Below are 19,494 nucleotides of genomic sequence, written 5' to 3'. Positions count from 1 at the left end.
TACATCTACTGGTGTGTGTGCACCATCCATCAGGGCTGGCCTTACTATGAGGCGAACTGAGGCGGCTGCCTCAGGTGCCAGACTGCGAGGGGTGCCACTAGGACCCAGAGTGTAGAAAATTGTGTCTGTGGCTGCTGCATATGTATCTCTCTGCTCTAGATGCACAGAGATGGTGGAGTGCTATGCTGAGGAAGGAGGGCACAGAGACATAACAGCAGGCAGGAGAAAAGGTGAAGGAACAACAGAAAGCAGCAGGAGCTGCAGGGAGAGAGAGGAGGAGGAGCCTCTTATGTACTTCTCTAACACCCCCAAGAGCCTGGACTGATTAACACCAGCTTGTCAGGGAGCTTCCTGTTCCTGCTGCTCTTTGAACCCACTTGAGAGAACAGGCAATCAACTGAAGTAGCAGAGCGAGTTAGGCCCTTAGACGCTGATATCCTCCCTCACTCAGGCCCTGCTACCAGCCTGCTTATTTGTCCCCTTCAATTGAGTGTTGAGAGCCACTATAGCTGGCACAGAACAGCAGTCATGAGTGAAGAAGAAAAACACCCCCTCTGGGGCAGCATTCAGAAGAAAGAAAGCAAAGGAAGTTTTTCTAGCTAAGCAGGAAGGAGCTCTCTGTAGATACATAGACACAAAAGGTTATGGTGAGCCTTCTGTTCCCAGTGAGGATGTGAATGGTAAGTTAGCCAGAGTGCAGGTGACCTGGCAGCTACTGCAGCACCCATATCTCCGTCTCAAATGGATGTACAAGGCACATTCCTGAAGAAAAGTGTAGATCAGAGAAGACTGTGGTAGAGGCACAAGAAACAGTTGCTGCTGAGTTTAGTTCCTTAAGTCTACATGTCCAGGACTGTGGACCCACTTGAGCAGTAGCCTGAGGGACTTCCTTGTACTGCACGGGCCACAGCAAGTGAAAAACTTCATGTTCTCCAAAGACAATGAAAATAGAAGTTCCCTCCAACACATTACTGGTGTGAAATCCCAATGATGACAAATGAGAGGCCATGGCTTATGTACTCAAAAACCCGGAATGCTGCTATACTGTTTTGTTTGCAAACTCTTCCAGTCTAATATTCCAGCCACATGTTCTACGGGAACAAAGGACTGGTAAAAATCTGGCTAGAAATCTGTCATACCATGAGAAGGCAGCAAATCAGCAGATAGCATTCCATAGGTGGAAAGAGCTTGAGATGAGACTAAAAATGATGATCAGCATCAAGAGAGATTGCATCAGAGTCTCTTTACTGGCAAAATGTTCTGAAAGGCTCATCACCATTGTGAGAATGCTTGCTACCCAAAACCTAGCACTGCATGGCATCAGTCAGCTGTATGGGCCAAACAATGGAAACTTCCTTAAATTGTGCGCTGATGGTTGAGTTTGATGCTGTACTCTAGGAGCATCTAAGAAGAGTCACCACCCAAGAAATGTACACACACCACTACCTTGGAAAAACAATTCAAAATGAGATCATACAAGTTACTGGCAACAAAAGTCAAACAGAAGATTGTGGCAGAGTCAGCAAGATATTACTCTGTTATTCTGGACTGCACACCTGACCTCAGCCAGATGGAACAAATGACTTAATGGTGCGTTTTTGTAGCAACAACAGATAGTGAAAATGTCCCTGCAATGGTGACTGTCAGAATAGGCCTGACTCCATGGGTGCTCTGGGGCTGGAGCACCACAGGGAAAAATTGGTGGTTCTTAACCCACTGGTAACTCCCCACCCCAGCTCACCTCCGCTCCACTCTGCCTCCGCCTCCTCCGCTGAGCTGCCGCTGGGTCCTGCTTATCTCTCCTCCTCCTAGTGCTTCTGCCGTGAAACAGTTGATTCGCACAGCAAACCTGAAGAGGTGGGGGAGAGGGGAACGCAGTGCGCTTGGGGGAGGAGCGGGGCCAGGGTGAGGATTTGAGGAGGGGCAATGGGATAGGGAGGGTGGAGTCAGGGCAGGGCCAGAGTGGGGATGTGAGCACCCACCAGCACCCAATAGGGGCAGGGAAGGCGTTGGAGTCGGGGCGGGGCCGCGAGCACCCACCAGCACCAACAAAGTTGTTGCCTGTGAGTGTCAGAGAGCATTTCTAGAATTTATGACATTGATGAAACTACACGAGCTGGTATGACAAATGTCATGACATTGATGAAACTACAGGAGCTGGTATGACAGCTTCTAAAAAGCTGGAAGATACGGGAATTGTGACAGCTGACATGAGAGGTCAGGGCTACGATAACGTGCCAACATGAGAGGAAAGAACAGAGGAGTGCAGACACAGATCTGAGAGTTAAACCATCAAGCTTTTTTTGTGTCATGCAGTTCTCAATCATTGAACTTGATGGTCAGTGATGCAGCATCAGCTTCTAGTGAGGCTGCTGAATTTTTTAATGTAATTCAAAGCATCTATGATTTTTTCTCTGCATCAATCTCGATGGCAAATTTTGAAGCACATCTGGGAACATCCTCTCTGACACTGAAACCACTGAGTGCCCACACAATGGAAATCGAGTGGAGGCGATAAAGCTATCAAACATCAAATCGGGAAGATAGATGGTGCCATAGTTGCCATTATGGAGGAACTGTTCATGGGAGAACAGTGACAGAGGGAAATGGAATCAGCAGAAACATACATAAATTCAAAATTCTCTGTGGCTTAGTGTTGTGGCATGACATACAGTTTGAAATAAATGTTGTAAGCAAGAGACTCCAAGGTGTTGACCTTGATATATCTGGAGCAATGGAACAACTAGACAAAGCAAAGTCATACCTACAGTCTGACCGGTCAGATGAAGGATTTCAAAACGTTCTGAAGAGTGCGCAGAAGTTGGCAGAGGAATTTCACACTGAAGATATTTTCCCACCCATTCAAGAATACAAGAGGCACCAAAGAAGAAGACATTTTGATTATGAGGCACGGGATAATACCACAAGTGACCCCAAACAACAATTCAAAGTTGAATTCTTTAACCAGGTGCTAGATTGTGCAATACAGTCAGTTGAAGAATGTTTCATGCAGCGCAAGGAACACAGCAGTATATTTGGGATGTTGTATGATATTTCAAAACTCTTAACTATAACTGAAGACCTACCCCAGCAATGCAGGGCACTAGAGACAGTGTTGACACATGATGACATGCACAATATTGATGCGAGTGTTTTAGGTGATGAACTGAAAGCTCTTTCAAGATACATTTCAGCAGGATCAACTCCAAAGGCTGTTCTTGAATATATGTGCACAAATAAGATGACCACCCTCTTTCCAAATGCTTTTGTTGCTCTGTGCATACTTCTAACACTTCCTGTAACAGTTGCCAGTGGAGAACGCAGCTTTGCCAAGCTCAAGTTAATAAAAACACATCTACACTCCACAATGATACAAGAAAGGCTGGTCGGCCTTGCAGCCATCTCAATAGAGCATGAGCTAGCCCAGACTATGGACTTTCAGGAAGCAGTTCAAATCTTTGCAACCAAGAAGGCATGCAAAGCACCATTTTGATTATTCAAATAGATAAATAAGCCAGTGTTTACTATGCAGACAAGAAAAGTTACATTTGCTGTTCAGGCGTTTGAAAATTAAGTGTTATTTCAAATTTTTGAACAAGGCATTTTAAGTTGTTAGTTTTCTTTTATTGGTGTAGGTAGCAGAGGAATACCATGAGAGGAGTAGAACAGGAAGAAGGCAGAATAGAGACCTTTCAAAGTTTTCGTCCAAATGAGGGGGTATGGGGTGTCATTTGAGCTACCTGCCTCAGGTGCCAAAATGTTATGGTCCCATGCCGCCTGTCTCTGTTTGTCTGTAAAACCTCAGTCCTGTGCCTTGTTGCAAAGAAGGGGTGCAGGTGGAGCAGGAAGAATGCATTAATTCCATGTCTTGATGTGGATAATATGAATTGGCACTAAAATTGGATGCTTTTGCTTGCTCCCGCCACCAGGCTCTCCTGCGTCCTCAGCCTTTTCTACAGCAAGAAAGAGCGTCTGCATCTGGTGTTTGGTCTCAGCTCACTATAAGGTTCAGGTTTCTGAACCCCCCGATCTCCCAGAGTCTGGGCATGTTGGTAACTCGGCAGGAGGAGGATGCCTGTCTCTGTCTGTTGGGTGCGCCCTCGGAAGGCACCTCGGCCGGGCTGCTGCTGAGTCCTCTCCCCGCCCTGGGCGCGGGGCGGGGGCTGGGAGCTCGCAGAGGAAGTGAAAGTGAAAGAAGGTAAGAGAAGCGTATGCTGGGTCCCGGGGAGCTGCTCGGTGGGGGGGGCGCTTCGCCGTGGGGGCAGGGGGAATGCAGAGTCTCGCAGGGCAGATCGGGGGCGAATGGTCCCTCCGGCCTCCGCCCCGCGGGGAGAAGTCGCAGCTGAGGAGGAGGCGCGGCCGCCACCGTCGAGCCAAGTCAGAGTCAGACCTGAGGGATGTAGCCCCCCTCCCGGCTGGGGCCCAGCTAGCCCTGGGCGGTGCTTGGCCTGCGGATCCCTCCAGGAAAGGGGGCTCAGCACGGCACTGCCTGGTGCAGATGGATACCGGGGACCGCGGTCCGCAGCCGGGAACAGGCGCGGGAAGGGAAGCGGAGCAGTTCCTGGGGTCAGGTCCGGGAGCCAGGACCCTAAAGGCCAGCTGGATAGAAGCCACGTGGGGTAAGAGGGGGAGGGGAAACGTCTATGGTGTTTGTGTGACATGCTGCCTCCTAGAGCCCCTCATCGTCTTCTCCCCAGTTTGCCCTTTCACCCTCTCTGCGACTCCACCCAGTCTGTCTTCAAGCTTCCCCTACAGATTTTCGCTGTCCTCCACACCCCTGGTCTCTCCTTTCCCCTCCACCCAGTGCCTTTTTCTGCCCTCCTCCTGTCCCTCTCCCCTTCACCTCTTGCTCTTTCCTCCTCTGCCCTAGCCTGCTCTCCTTTCCCTGTAACAAGCAATACTTCCTTAATAATGTGCAAGACAGCTTGCACTTCAGCACAGTACAGCTGAAAGGGATAGGAGAGGAGTGAGGGGCAGGGGAAGTTTGTGTGGGGAGAGAAAGAGGCAGGTGCTGTAAGAACAGGGTCACCTCACAGGCCATCTGTGAGGGAGGGGATTCCTGGATACACATGCTTTAAACGTCACTGCTTGAGCTGGGAATAATTGGGTTTTAAGTTTGGGGAATCAAACTGAAAAATCTGCATTCTGCCATATATTTCATGTTTTAGCAGTCTCAGATGATGATCCAGCACACATTGTTCATTTTAAGAACACTTTCACTACAGATTTCACAAAATGGAAAGAAAGTACCAATGTGAGATTCTAAAGATAGCTAGAGCACTCAACCCAAGATTTAAGAATCTGAAGTGCCTTCCAAAATCTGAGGAAGAGATGTGGAGCATGCTTTCAGAAGTCTTAAAACAGCAACTCTCCAATGTGGAAACTACAGAAGCCACACACCCAAAAAAGAAAATCAACCTTCTGCTTAGGGTGACCAGATGTCTTGATTTTATAGGAACAGTCCTGATTTTGGGGTCTTTTTCTTATATAGGCTCCTATTACCCCCACTCTCTGTCCCGATTTTTCACATTTGCTGTCTGGTCACCTTCTGCTGGTGGCATCTGACTCAGATAATGAAAACGAACATGCGTTGGTCCTCACTGCTTTGGATTGTTATTGATCAGAACCCATCATCAGCATAGACATGTCCCCTGGAATGGTGGTTGAAGTATGAAGGGACATATGAATCTTTAGCACATCTGGCACGTGACTATCTTGCAACACCGGCTACAATAGTGCCATGCAAATGCCTGTTCTCACTTTCAGGTGACATTGTAAACAAGAAGTGGGCAGCATTATCTCCTGCATGTGTAAAGAAACTTGTTTGTCTGAGCAATTGGCTGAAGAAGAAGTAGGTCTGAGTGGACTTTCAGGCTCTAAAATTGTACATTTTTTTTGTTGAATGCAGGTTTTTTTGTACATACTTCTACATTTATAAGTTCAGTTTTCATGATAAAGAGATTGCACAGTACTTGTATTAGATGAATTGAAAAATACTATTTCTTTTGCTTTTTTTCAGTGCAAATACTTGAAATCAAACATAAATATAGTGAGCACTGTACACTTTGTATTCTGTGTTGTAATTGAAATTAATAGATAGGAAAATGTAGAAATCATCCAAAATATTTAAATAAATGGTATTCTGTCATTATTTAACAGTACAATTAATTGCACGATAAATCACGATTAATTTTTTTAATCGCATGATTAATCGCAATTAATTTTTTTAATCACTTGACAACCCTACTAATTATCCTTCAATATAACATGGATTCCACTCTTTGGGATATGAGAGGGATGTATGTTGTAGGGAGTGGACTGAGGTAGGAGAGACCTGGTCTCTAGCATCTCAGTTGCCCATCCTTCTAAGAGGAGAGGTACTCTATTAATGAGTCATTCTCTAGCTAACAGTTCTGTAGGAAACCACACATTCACGGAGGCAAACACTTCAAATTTTGAGTGCCTAAAGTTGGACACCTACATCCATATTTAGGCCTTATTTTCAGAGTTACCAAGCATCGGCAGTTCCCATTGACTTCTGTGAAAGTTGTAGCTGCTTAGGACCTCTGATAATCAGGTCACTTATTTGGGCGCCTAAATATGAATGTAGTTTGAATCCATGTTTGATTTTTTTTTTTAATGACCAAGTCTCTAAACCCTTCAGTTCTATACATGTTTAATTCACTGAAGCTTCTCAACTCTCTTCTTTTCAGGTCTCTGCTTACACCTCTGGTTCTGGAGACGAGTTTCTGGAATTTTGATTGCTGTTCCTGTGATTTTACTTTTGATCTGGTTTAGCTGGAGTAAGTGCATTTAAGACAAACTGATGTTGGAAAGGCAAAACAATATCTCTTTCCTTTCCTCCTTCCCACCTCAGAGCCTTCTGGCTGCTGTGAGGATGGGAGAGATCGACTATTTATTCCCCTCTCCCCCACAACCTAATGGCTACTCCGATGGAGGAGAAAGGTATCCTTACCTTTCCCCCAGGCTTCTGTTTCTGGGTCTCTCTCAGACAGTAGCCCAAAACGTGTAACCCTTTCTTGACTGTATTCAGTCAACACACTTAAAATATCTACACCAGCATATGAAGTGCAAATCTTGCCCAGAGCAACAAGCTGTGCATTTCACCCTGCTCACTGTGTCATCCCCCACCCCCTAGTACAACATGGACTGTGGGACTGCTGTGCCCCCTTTAACTCTGGCTCAGGATACGTCAAACTGCTCTGCTTGTGACAAGCAGCCCCTTCAGGCTTTGCTCTCACATAACCATTAGCATGCGAAGGCACACCCAAAGTTACATGCAGGCTCTCACAGCCTCCCGTGAACTATACCCAGGGAGACACTAGTAAATCCCTGCAGCCTTGCACCCCAGTAATATACCATCGTACACTGCTCAAGGCTTCCTTGGACAGTGCAAGCTCATAAGTCTGTCATTTTATCAAAGAAAATTCATATGCACCAGCCCTTGTTAACCTGAGCTGAGATTCCGTAAGCATTTCAATCAAAAATACACTGGCTGAGATAAAACATTAAATAAGTTTATTAACTACAGAAAGCTAGATTTTAAATGATTAAAAATGTTAGGTGTAGCGGTCAGAGTTAGTTACATAAGAAATAAAAGGTAAAATCCTAAACTTTATCAGACTAAGCAAGATTTGAATCAAAGAGTTTTTCTCACCTTACTGGATGTTATAGGCAGAGTACAGTTCACTAGAAAGCCTAGTTAGGACCATCCCTTCTCACTGGTTCAAGGAGGCTTCCTTTTTTCTTCCAAACGATCTTGTTTCCAGGTGTTGAGATGGGAGAAGAGAGAGGTGGTCTGGTGATGTCACTGTCCCTGAGTTTATACTGTCCTCCAGGTGCCTGGAAAAGTACTGGCTCAAACATGGAGTCTTGGATCACATGTCCTGATGTGCCTTGCTAAGTCAGCGGTTATTCATTGCCTATGTACTCTTTGAGGAGTCTTCAGGAGGAGCCCACCGGGAGAATAGATTCTCATTAATGGGCCATCAACACATTGGTGGCTAGCACTGTTGAAAATCTGCTGCGTGGGTGTTAGTTGCTCCTTTGTTGCCACTGAAAGGGTAGCTGTGGGTGTCTCAAACTCAACATACTTCAGTAACAAACATGTAGCAAAACTTCATAACTTTACATACAATGTTAATACATACAATTCAACAGGGTAGTAAACATCATGACTTTTCAAATAATACTTCACAAGGCATACTTATCACAAAACATATCATATTCATATAACCGTGGCAAATGTGGGGGTACCAGGGTGCTATTTTGAGATACAGTGCTTCCTTCTGCTGCTTAGAGCTTTCACAGGCATCTGCAGAGTGAAATTGACCTGGTTCATGTCAGTTCCACTGCTGCCCTCATGTCTTTGAATAAAAACAGTGTAAACTGATCAGGCTGGTCAGTTTGTTGCTGTACTTCAGCTTGGCAAAGGTCTGAGGAGCAGCAGAGGCACTGGAACTGTTTGTCAACAGACTTAGGAAGACAACACCATATTGGTTACACTTGGTTTCAGTTTGGAAGGTTTCCTGGCTTCAGCCAGAGAAGCTAAGAGCAGAGAGTCAGATTCGCCATTTTGTGTCAAGCTAGGTTTATGTCTGCTCTGAGTTGCTGTATCAGTGCAAATCACCAAGGATACCAGTGAATCAGGCCTTTAATGAAAACTTAGGTTCAACAGAAGATGATGGTATTTTCCTGGGAAGGTTTCGTATGCATTCTTAGTGACTAGACAAATGGACTTTTCAAGCTCACTCAAAGCATTTCATTTTCAAACTGCTTAGCTACTATTTACTCTTGGTAAATATTATAATTCCTAGTTTATAGATGGAGAAACGGAGGCAGAGTTGTCAAGTGACTTGCTCAAGGTCACACAGTAAATCAGTGGCTCAGGCAGATTGGAACTTGAGCTCTTGGCTCCCAGTCTTGTCTTCAATTTACTAGACTGCATCTAATTTTCCATTTTTCCCCATCACTGTGTCTAACTAGTAATAAAGGCCCAGATCCTCAATGGCCCAGATTTAGGCTTCCAACTTCCATTAATTTCAGTTGAAGTTAGGGGCCTAAATACCTCTGTGAAACTGGGCAAACGTGCCTGTATTGCTGTGCAAAATTTGATACTATTTCTAATCTGATATTAAAATTTTAGCTAAACAGAATCAATGCGTCTCATCAATTTTTAAATTAGAACTGTCTTTAATTTAAATAGAGTGCTTTCCAGGCTCTGTCTTTAATAAGACCATTAAAATAAATAATACCAGTCCTGGTATTTAACAAAACAGCCCCAAAATTGTTCTCCTTGTCTTCTCAGGTCCCCCTAACCTGCTTGTGGTGCCATATTCTAAGTAAATAAATTGCTGCTTCATCACGTAGGTCATTGAAAGGTTTGCAGCGTTCATAACTGTTTAGGATTAATGTTTATTTTAGCTCAATCCTACATACTTAACTGCATTAAGAGATGTTATTGAGGTTGCAGAGTCAAGCACTCAAAAGTCAGTAAATGCCAGTATTATGATTGTCTGTGCAACTTAATTCTGCCACCTTCTGCATATATATTATGATAGAGTCTTTAATGACGTGATCATATACTATTTTTTCCCTGGGACCCCAGCCTCATTCAGTATCCAGTATGGTTGGTGTGCAGGTAGTGAGACGGCTGTTCAATATTTTTATTCTCATTGTTTAATTATTAGTGTACAGTATCCAAAGCCTGCAGTGAATAAAACATTATTCATTTCCTGGTAGTCTGTAGTTGAGCACTTGTCACTGTACTATCTGAGGACCTCGCAAACATTGAGAAATTTCTCTCTACAGTGAGGTAGAAGGGCATTATGATCTCCATTTTACAGATGGGGTGATTGAGACAGACTTGCCTGAGACCACACAGTGTTTCAGTGGCAGAACCAGACTTAAAATTTAGGACAACTTCACTCCCAGCCTTATTTTCATTCCTTCAGACCATGCTGCCTTACTGTCAAGCATCCAGTGACTTTAATTGCAGTTACGGGTGCTCAGCACTTCTGCAAATCGGACCTCAGGTGTCTTGGTTGGGCACCCAGAAAATGAGAAACATGTCATTAATAGTCACCTGCAAAATTTTTGGTTTAAGTGCCTTGTTCAGCATCACATAAGAGTCCCATGGCAGAGCCAAAGATAGAAATGAGTTTGCCTATTTAGCATTCACCTGCTTTACCTATAATACCATCCTCTCCACACATTTTCTAACTTCTAGAGCAAGTGAAGTAGGGATCCCACATGCAGCCTAGTTTACTACACAACCCTGATTCATTCTCTGACCATTATCCATCAGTTGCACTGACGGAGACAGGGACCTGTAAAAAAAAAGAGTATGTGATTGTGTAATTAAACATTGTATCATAATGCATATGCACAGAAGGCCAAATTAAGGTTACATGGGCCACCTAAGTTCTGGCATTTTCTAGGTTATGAGTGCTTTCCTTTTGCAACCTAAATAATGTTCTTTTAACATAGACTTAAGGTCAGAAGGGATCATCATGATAATCTAGTCTGACCTGCACATCGCAGGCCACAGAACCTCACCCATCCACTCCTGTAATAGACCCCTAATCTCTGACTGAGTTGCTGTTATCATCAGATCATGATTTAAAGACTTCAAGTTACAGAGAATCCACCGTTTACACTAGTTTAAACCTCACTGAAAGTCAGTGGGACGTAGCCTTTTAATAGTAGGTTCTTTTAAAAGTGATTTTAATGGGAGTTAGGCCCCCAACCTGTTTAGGTGATTTTGAAAAGATCACTGTAAGTGCCAAAGTCAATTTGAACATTTTACTCAATGTGTTTATCTCACAATCTCAAATCCTTTCCAATGCCCCAAAGCCCCAAACATTCTGCAGTCAGCTGTCTGCCCTCCCATGTTCTGCCAACTTTTAGCTGTGTATTTTCAATACAGAAATTTACAGCCCATTGTCAGTTGATAATTTAGGGAGAAAATAAAATAAATTAAATTTAATATTTTAAATAATTAACAGAAGATATTGTATTGCATTGTTCAGTTTAATCTTTAATTCAGTACAAGCTTCCATTTTTTAATATACTAGAAGTTGCAGCAGAATTTCCAGGTTGTTGTAGCAGTATCACAGACACCAGAGTGCCTTGCCACAGAATGTAGAACCAGCTTGCTGTGGTATTCTTAGAGAATAGTGAATAAAACACACAGTCTTATGTATTTGCTATGTACTAGGATAGTAATGTTCACTTCGTTCAAATAAAGGTCTTCCCATATTGCCTCACCTGGAGCCGTGCCGTGATGACTGGCTATATTACAGAAAGAAATGTTATTACCTCTCAGAAGATCAAGCAGACTGGGACTCCAGTCAAAGCTTCTGCTCTGCACATGGGGCTTCTCTTGCTGTGATTGAAAGCCAACAAGAAATGGTAAAGTTTCCATCCTTCTGATACAGCGTCGCTTCTCTTACTCCAATGATTCCTGTAATTTCATCACTCTTCCCCCTTCCTCCTCTCTCCCTTCCACCCCCACTCTCCATACACCCTGGAATATCAGAATATGCTAGAATCCAACATAACATGTGACAGAACTGTTTGTCATTAACAAAGAAGTCAAATCACAAACATTATGTTCAGTAACATAGGTTTTTTCCATTAGCATACATTACAGAAGCACATTCATGTTCTGAGATGGGGTGGAAGGAGTTTTCAGAAATTAAAACTGCAAAGTGGGCATGAAATTAAAAGTAACCATTAAAGGAAATAAAAATTTGAGATGGACTTGTTTGTGTTTCTTTTTTAATGAACAAAAAGGCCTAAATGTTTTTTTTAATAATAATTTTTTGCTTATTAGAAATTTAGGGTCTCATCCTGTACTCCTAAAGTCAGTGTGAGGTTTGCAATTTGACTTCAGTGAGTGCAGGATCTGAATTTAGATCTGATCTACCCAGAAAGAAAATAGAATGAAATGGTGAAATGATATCAAAATCAGGAAAGAAAATTGAACAATTGGGAAAGTGAGGGATATTTGTTCTATATTTCTCAACTTTTATGCTGATGTAACTTTACTGAAATCAGTGGAGTTATTCTGGCATAAAACTCCATCAGGACATTGGTGAATCAGGTCCAGTGTACTTAAACACTGTAGTCTCTTAATCTAGAGATGTATTTACTTAGATTTGTCCTACTCTCACCCTTCACCACTATTAGTTGAGTGAAGTCATTGCGCTGAAATATTTTGCTGTCCTTCAGAGCATTGTATTTTCTGTTATTGATGATACACAGCTGATGATATTAATGATCTGTGCACTTTTGCAACTGCAGGAGTAGCGGAGCATGAGGTGAGGTGGGGTGAGGATATACCAGTGTCATTGTGTTGGTTTCTTTCTGACTGGCTGAAGTTGTATTTTGGTCTGCTCTGATCAGTGACCAAGGCTCTGTCTGTCCAACAACGTGGCTGACTAGCTCATCCTCTATTGACTATAGTTAGTGACCTCTCTGTGCTTTTAAAGTTGTTTCTTGCAATGAAATTTAGCAATAGAGCAGTAGCAATCTAATCAAGAAAACACATTGGGCTTGATTGTCCACTGCCTTGTACCTTGTGTGGCTATTTAGATCTGTGCAAAGATGAGTAAAACCCTCCCTATTCAGAATGGTGTCATTTTACACCCACATGGTCAGGCAAAAATGACAACACAAGCTGCAGGGCTGGGGAGAATCAGACCCCCGGTATCTGTCTTTAAAATAAAGGCAGGAACCCATTTTCTGAACGTAAACTCTTCCATACTGAATGGATTCATAAAAGATGCACTTCCCAGCGTGGAAATTCATTGTGACATATGTTTTGTCTAGAATTTCATAATGAATCGAATGCGCACAAGAGACTCTTGGATTGGGCTGCGCAAGAAAGGAGCCGAGTTCTACTGGGTGAATGGAGAAACACTTAATATGAGTCTGTGAGTTATCTTTCAAATGTGCTATGTAAGAGGAGAGTAAGGAAAGTGAGAAATTAAGGGCTTGTCTACACACAAAAGTTGTTCTGCTTTACTTTTACCATCTAAAGTGGAACCATCCCCCATCCCGACTGTGTGGACACAGTTATACTGGTATAAATGTACTTAGGGGAAGGGGAATAAGCTATACTAGTAAAAATCACCTTTATAGTGATGCAACTGTGTCCACAGTAGGAAGGCTATATTGGCATAACAATTTCAGTAAAAATATCACGCCCCTAACTGAACTAATTGTACCACTATAAAACCCGTGTGTAGACCTGGCCTAATGCTGTTGTCCTTCACAGAAGCTGGAGCTATTGTCCCTCTGAACTATTATTTTCCTTTGTTCATTAGGAGAGAGCTCAGCTTCTTTTTAGTTAGTTAGAGAAGGAGGAGAGAAGAATTAGATACTGAAATTGCATTGCTGTGCGTATGGGAACAGTAAAGTCAAGAGACTGGGCCTCTTTCTACTCTATTACATCAATGCTGATCTGAAAGTACTTCAATGACTGCAATGGAGTTACTTCAGATTTACACCAGCTTAAATGAGATCAGATCTGGATCAATCTGTTTCATTTAATCTTGTTGCCTGTCTTTTATTTGACTATATGCACATTATGCTGCTACAGTCATGATTGCAATACATTGTATGTATAAATTTCCACCTTATGGGAGGAGAAATTGACAGTAGTAATTTTAGTGGGTAAGATTATTCCCTAAACAGGAATTACCTATGCAATAGATTAAACTCCATGAGGTTACCCTTATGTGAATCATCTAGGATCCAGAGGTCCTGTACTCTTTTAATAGCTCTCTCTAGTGTAGCGCTATATTGATAAGGGCTCCAAAACTAGTAGATGTCCCCAGAAGCCCCACTAAAGATTGGTTCCCAGTGTGAACTGGGGAAATGCTTGAGGCAGAATTAATTTAGATGATTTTCTCCACCAAGTTGGTGGCCACTCCACTTCTACCCCTCAAAGACCTAGCACAGGAGACTTTTCTGAAGTCTGGAAATGAGGAGACCTGTGCTACAGGTGGGACTTCCCCTTTCTGTGGATTCCTCACAAAGATTTTGCTGGGATTTTGTCCTCTCCATCCCTGAAGATGGTCTGGGCCATTCTTTCATATCTAAATACCATTTTAGATTTTGAACTGCCTTGCACATTCCAAACACTCAAACAGCCCAGTAACCTAGCATCCAGTTGTGACTAAAGTAACCTTCTTTAGAAAGTGTGTCACACTAGGCAATAGTGAGAGTTTTCCATATGCAAAAGTGTCACATGGTAGGTTCCATCTCTCCTTGTGTTTTGCTTTGCAAACAGCCCCCACACACTCCTCTCTAAGTCCAGCACCATGTGCTTATATTGTTTTATACCCGTTCATGGTCTCCATAGCATAAGGCTTTCCCCAAGTTTCTACTTACTCCCTAGGCACCGGATGAGAGGAGGAGGGTGAGCTCACTCAGAAAGCTCCTGGGCTTCTTTGCTCTTCCTTCCAGCCTCCAGTTCCATCCTCTCTCCGTTTTAACTGCCCCAGCTGATGAGCTGAATCCCCTTGTTAACTGGTTGATCACCCAGTCTTTAATCAGTTATCTCCCATTTGAGCCCAGGCAGGGAGGCTTACAGAGTGCACAGAGTGGTGAGTCAGCCTTAGGCTACTCCTGTTCTGACCCAACACGTTTGTTCCTCCCGAATCAGACAAATGTCAAATGGTTCCCTAAAATGTGTTCTCTGGGGCTTCGTCGGCTCTAGTTTTAAATTACATAAGCAATGAAGCATTGATTGTTTATTTCAGAATTTCTACCTTAATTCCTATTTTCTTATGGTTTTTCAGATTTCCTGTATACCTATCAGGTCATGAAGAATGTGCCCACACAGATTCAATCTCCATTTCCACATCAGAGTGCAGGTTACTCAGGAACTGGCTCTGCAGTGTGGGTCTGCCTCAGTCCAGCGCCCTTTCTCCATAGAACACAACTTGATGTATAAATCCATGGACTTTCTTCACATGTGGATCACTGGCCTGTAGTCCACAGTACTTGAACATTTTGAAATTCAGGATCACAGTAGCAGCAGAGAAAACAGAGCCATTGTGGGAGGGTTCATGAATGCACATCTTCAGTGCCAGCTGGATAGTGATAAAGAGAATAGTCATCCCTACATGGAGAAGAATGATAATTCCTACGGAAAGCTGGTAGGGTCCGGGGGAAGGGCCGATATGGTGATAGCAATTGTAGCAGACTTGAGTGAGTGGACAGGAAACTGACCATAATGAGACCTAGGAAATGACTGCAACGCAAATATTTCCTTGTTTGAGCTTCAGCCCAGCTGAGAAGAAAGATGATAACACGAGTAAAGCAATCGCTTCTCAGAGAGGGCTTCAAAGCACAGTCCTAGACCCAGCAAACCATCTTTGCATTTGTAAAGAGAAATCTCACTTATTGGGGACCTCAGTTCAGCAATGAGAGCGCTGAAGGAAATGAAGCTGGCCAACCTCCTTGAGAACTCTAACATGGAGCTCTAAAAAGAATGATGTAGAATAAATAGATTTCTTGGATGTGTAAAATGTCACGAAATGGTTATGTAAACTTTCTTACAAAGATAATGTACAGTGTCCCTCATGCTTCTTGCTGTTTCTGTTTTATTCAGGGTTTTGTAATTCTGTACCTAAGAATTTCAGATTCAGCTTTGTGGTCCTGGTGTTTCTAAAACACCTAGGTGCCTAACACCTATTGAAGTTAGGGACCTAGGCACATTGAAAATCCCACTACATGCCTATCTGCATCTTTAAATACCTTCAAAAAATCTGTTCTATTATTCTCTTCCTCCCTCCCTGCCCAACCATCTTGTCTAAGACTTGATTGTTATAGCACCTAAATGTAGACTTGGAACTGTTTTGATGAGTGACAGTTCTTTACTTGTTTGTTGAGGTGCCTCATACATCATGAAAAAATAAATGTTAATTAAAATGTTTTAAAATGTAAAAGGCAGCATATCTCTCAATATAATTATGATCAGTGCCTAGGTTTTCTGTTACTTTTCCTCAGTAGATCTCAAGATATATACAAAGGATCTGGTATCAGTGACGTTCTCCTGTGTTATCCAGACTGTGATTGCTAGGTCACTCCAATCCTCAACTCTGGAGCCGGCTTACCCTGCTGCTGTGAGAACCCCAACTCCTGGGCTGGTCACGCACAGCCTCTAGCACAGGGGTCGGCAAAGCTTTCAGAAGTGGTGTGCTTGAGTCTTCATTTATTCATTGCTTTTTATTGAAGTTTTCAGTGTGCCGTTGGGGTAATACATTTTAAGGTTTTTTAGAAGGTCTCTCTCTATAAGTCTATATATTATATAACTAAACTAGTGTTGTATTGTAAAATAAACAAGGTTTTCAAAATGTTTAAGAAGCTTCATTTAAAATGAAATTAAAATGTTGCTCTTATGCTGCTGGCCTGCTCAGCCCGCTGCTGGTCTGGGGTTCTGTTCACCTAGGCCGGCAGTGGGCTGTGTGAGGCCGCCGGTTGGGACCCCAGACCAGCAGTGGACTGAGCGGCTCAGCCCCCTGTTGCTCAGGGGGTCCATCTGCTGTCTCCTGCCAGCTGGGATTCCAGCTGCTGGACCCGCTCAGCCCGCTGCCTATCTGGGATCCCGGCCCTGTCCACATACAGTGGGTACTTACCTTCTCCCTGGTTCTGGCCCATTCTCTTCCTCTCTCTGCACTGAGCTGAGGGTGGGAATGCACTAAGCACAGGGCTAGGGATGAAGGGTCTGGCCAGGAGCTAGAATGAGGGAGGAGGCTCAGGGTTGGGGCAGGAGGTTTGGGTGTGGGGCACTTACCTGGGCAGCTCCCATTTGGTGTGAGGGGTGCAGGTGGGAATGTGGGGGTGGACTGGTGTGTGCAGGAGCTCCTGTTTGGTGCTCAGGGTGGGGATGTGGCAGGTGCATTGGGTGTGGAGCAGATGGGGATGTGGGGGGGGTGCAAGAGTCAAGGCAGAGGCTGGGGGCATGTGAAGGGGATGCAGGTGTCAGGGTTGGGGGGGGCTGGGTATGTGTGGATGGAGTTGTGAGGGATGGGGGTGAAGGAGTCAAGCAGAGGGCTAGGTGTGTATAAGGGAGGTACAGGGCTCAGGGCAGGGACCTGGGGATGGTGGTGCAGGGCACACGGCTCAGAGCACAAGCCTGGGGGGTGTGCGGGGCTCAGGACAGAGGGCTGGGTGTGTGTGAGAGGGGGTCAGGGCAGAGGGCTGGAAGGTGTGTGTAGGGGGGTCAGGTCAGGGGGCTGGAGGGGATATGCCTTCTCCTTCCCCAAGGCCCTGCCCCCACTGATTCTCTGCCTCCACGGGGAGCAGCGAGCATGCTGACTTTGCTCCTTCTCAACCCCCTTCTTCACAAGGGCCATCAGCTGATCAGCTGGCAGGGATGAAGGGATGGAGAGGCGGAGAAGGGGCAGGAACCCAGCACACTACGGGAAGAGGCAGGTGAGCCGGCAGAACCAAGCTTCTGCCCATAGGTGTGCGCCGCACATTTCATTAGGATGTGCACCCAGGGAACCCTGCCCTAGCCCCACCCCTGTCATGCCCTAGCCCTGTCCCCATCCACTTCCTCCTACTTCCTGCACCCTGACTGCCCGCCTCAGAACTCCCAACCCTCCTGCTCCTTGTCCCCTGACTACCCCCTCCTAGGACACCTCCCCCTAACTGCCCCCCAGGACCCCACCCCCTATCTAAGCCAACCTGCTTCTTGTCCCCTGACTGCCCCCCTAGGACCCTACCCCCTACCTGTCCCCTGACTACCCTGACCCTTATCCACACTCCCTCACCAGACAGAACCCTCGGACTCCCATGCCTATCAAACGCTCCCTGCCCCTCACAGGGCCCAGAACTCCCAACCCATACAATATATCCTGCTCACCTGGCCTGGCCCCACCCCTCTCTACACCCCTGCTCCTGACAGCCGCCCGCAGGAACTCCCTAACTCATCCAACTCCCCCAGCTCCTTGTCCCTGACCACCCCCTCCAGAGACCCCCCACCCTTACTGCCTCCCAGGACCGTCCTTGTCCCTATCCCCTGACTGCCTGACATCCATGCCCCCGACGCCCCGACCTTCATGGCCATCAACCCCCCTGCTTCCCTGCTGCCCCCTCCAGAGACCCCTGCCTACACCATCTCTGGGATCCCCACCCTCTATCCAACCCATCCTGCTCCCCTTGTCCCTGACTGCCTCCATCTCTTATCCACCCCAGGCAAGCAGCAGCGTGCCATTAAAATCAGCTGCATGCCATCTTTGGCACGCATGCCATAGGTTGCCGATCCTGCTTGCATGATAGCTGCTTGGATTCTGCAACCGAATGACACTAGCCAATATCTCCGGTCCTGCAGACAAACCTAGGAACCTCCATCTTGCAGTGTCGTTATGCCTGCTGGACACTGCAGCCATATGAGTTTGCAATTTAACAAAGAAATTGATCTGTACCAGGCTGTTATCCTAAGGGAGTTTCTGACACACTTCAAACCAAATGCACTGCTTTCAGGTAGCATAACCAACAAATTTATTAACTACAAAGATAGATTTTAAGTGATTATAAGCCAAAGCTAACAGTCAGATTTGGTCAAACGAAATAAACCAAATGCTCTAATCTGATCTTACAACATTTCAATGCCCTTACAATTTAGCTTCTCACCACAGGCTGGTGGTGCCCCTCACAGGATCTCCTCTTTGATCAGTGCTTCAGTCGCTTGGTGGTGATGTCTGTAGATGTAGATGAAAGAGAGAGGAGAGCATGGCAATCTCTTCCCTTTTATGTTTTCTTTCCTCTTGGCTTGCCCACCCACCCCATTCAGGGTCAGTCTCGTAGTCCCTGACTGATCAGGGAAGGGGGTGGACTCACTCGAGAGTCCAACAGATCCTTTGTTGCTGCTAGGGCAGAGTCCTTTGTCCTGTGAGGCAGGGCTGGTTTGTCCCATACATGCCTAGATGGGTGTGAACTGCCCCTCTACTCCTGGAGAATGCTGGATTAAACCACTGTTGCGTGTTCCACCTCTGCTCCTGGTGCGCTGGCATGCATTCCACATTAGCAGCTTCTTGCAGCAGAAAAGAAGCAATGCACTGTGTAGCTATCTCACTATGCAGCTGGCTGCTGGGTACTTTGGGAAGGGTTTGCATGCTCATGGGGCAGGCACAATGTCACATGATGCAGGTTTCCCAATCTCATTGTTCCATGGGCATCCTACTACATTGTCAGCTGCTTTTCATGAAGTCGTGTGTTGTGTGGTGTGTGTGTGTGTGTAATGGAGTGTGTGTGTGTATGGAGGTGGGAGAGAGACATCTGTTTTGGGGGACAGAATCTGTCAGCATGCTGTCTTTTAAGTGCAGACAGCGACAGAAAGCAACAAGTCTGAGGTAGGGGAGGGGAAACCTTGATATCAGCCGTCTCTCCTTGAGCTCTCTGTACAGCATCGCTCGTCTCTCTCTCTCTCTCTGGTACGTCTATATTTCGATT

The 19,494-nt window shown here is 45.1% G+C and overlaps 1 protein-coding gene across 1 annotated transcript; it reads left to right on the top strand.

Annotated features, from left to right (window-relative positions):
• The first annotated feature begins 4,108 nt into the window (after positions 1-4,108).
• Positions 4,109-16,395, top strand: LOC116817595 (uncharacterized). The gene is made up of 5 exons (XM_032767880.2): positions 4,109-4,619; positions 6,714-6,803; positions 11,270-11,433; positions 12,856-12,959; positions 14,832-16,395. The coding sequence occupies exons 1-5, from the start codon at positions 4,271-4,273 to the stop codon at positions 14,965-14,967; spliced, it is 843 nt and encodes a 280-aa protein (XP_032623771.1). The 5' UTR covers positions 4,109-4,270; the 3' UTR covers positions 14,968-16,395.
• The last annotated feature ends 3,099 nt before the right edge of the window (positions 16,396-19,494 follow it).

This window comes from Chelonoidis abingdonii, chromosome 1 (genome assembly GCF_003597395.2).
Source record: "Chelonoidis abingdonii isolate Lonesome George chromosome 1, CheloAbing_2.0, whole genome shotgun sequence".
Lineage (NCBI taxonomy): Eukaryota > Metazoa > Chordata > Testudines > Testudinidae > Chelonoidis > Chelonoidis abingdonii.
Note: the sequence above shows the minus strand (reverse complement) of the source record. Positions and strands in the feature narration are given on the sequence as shown.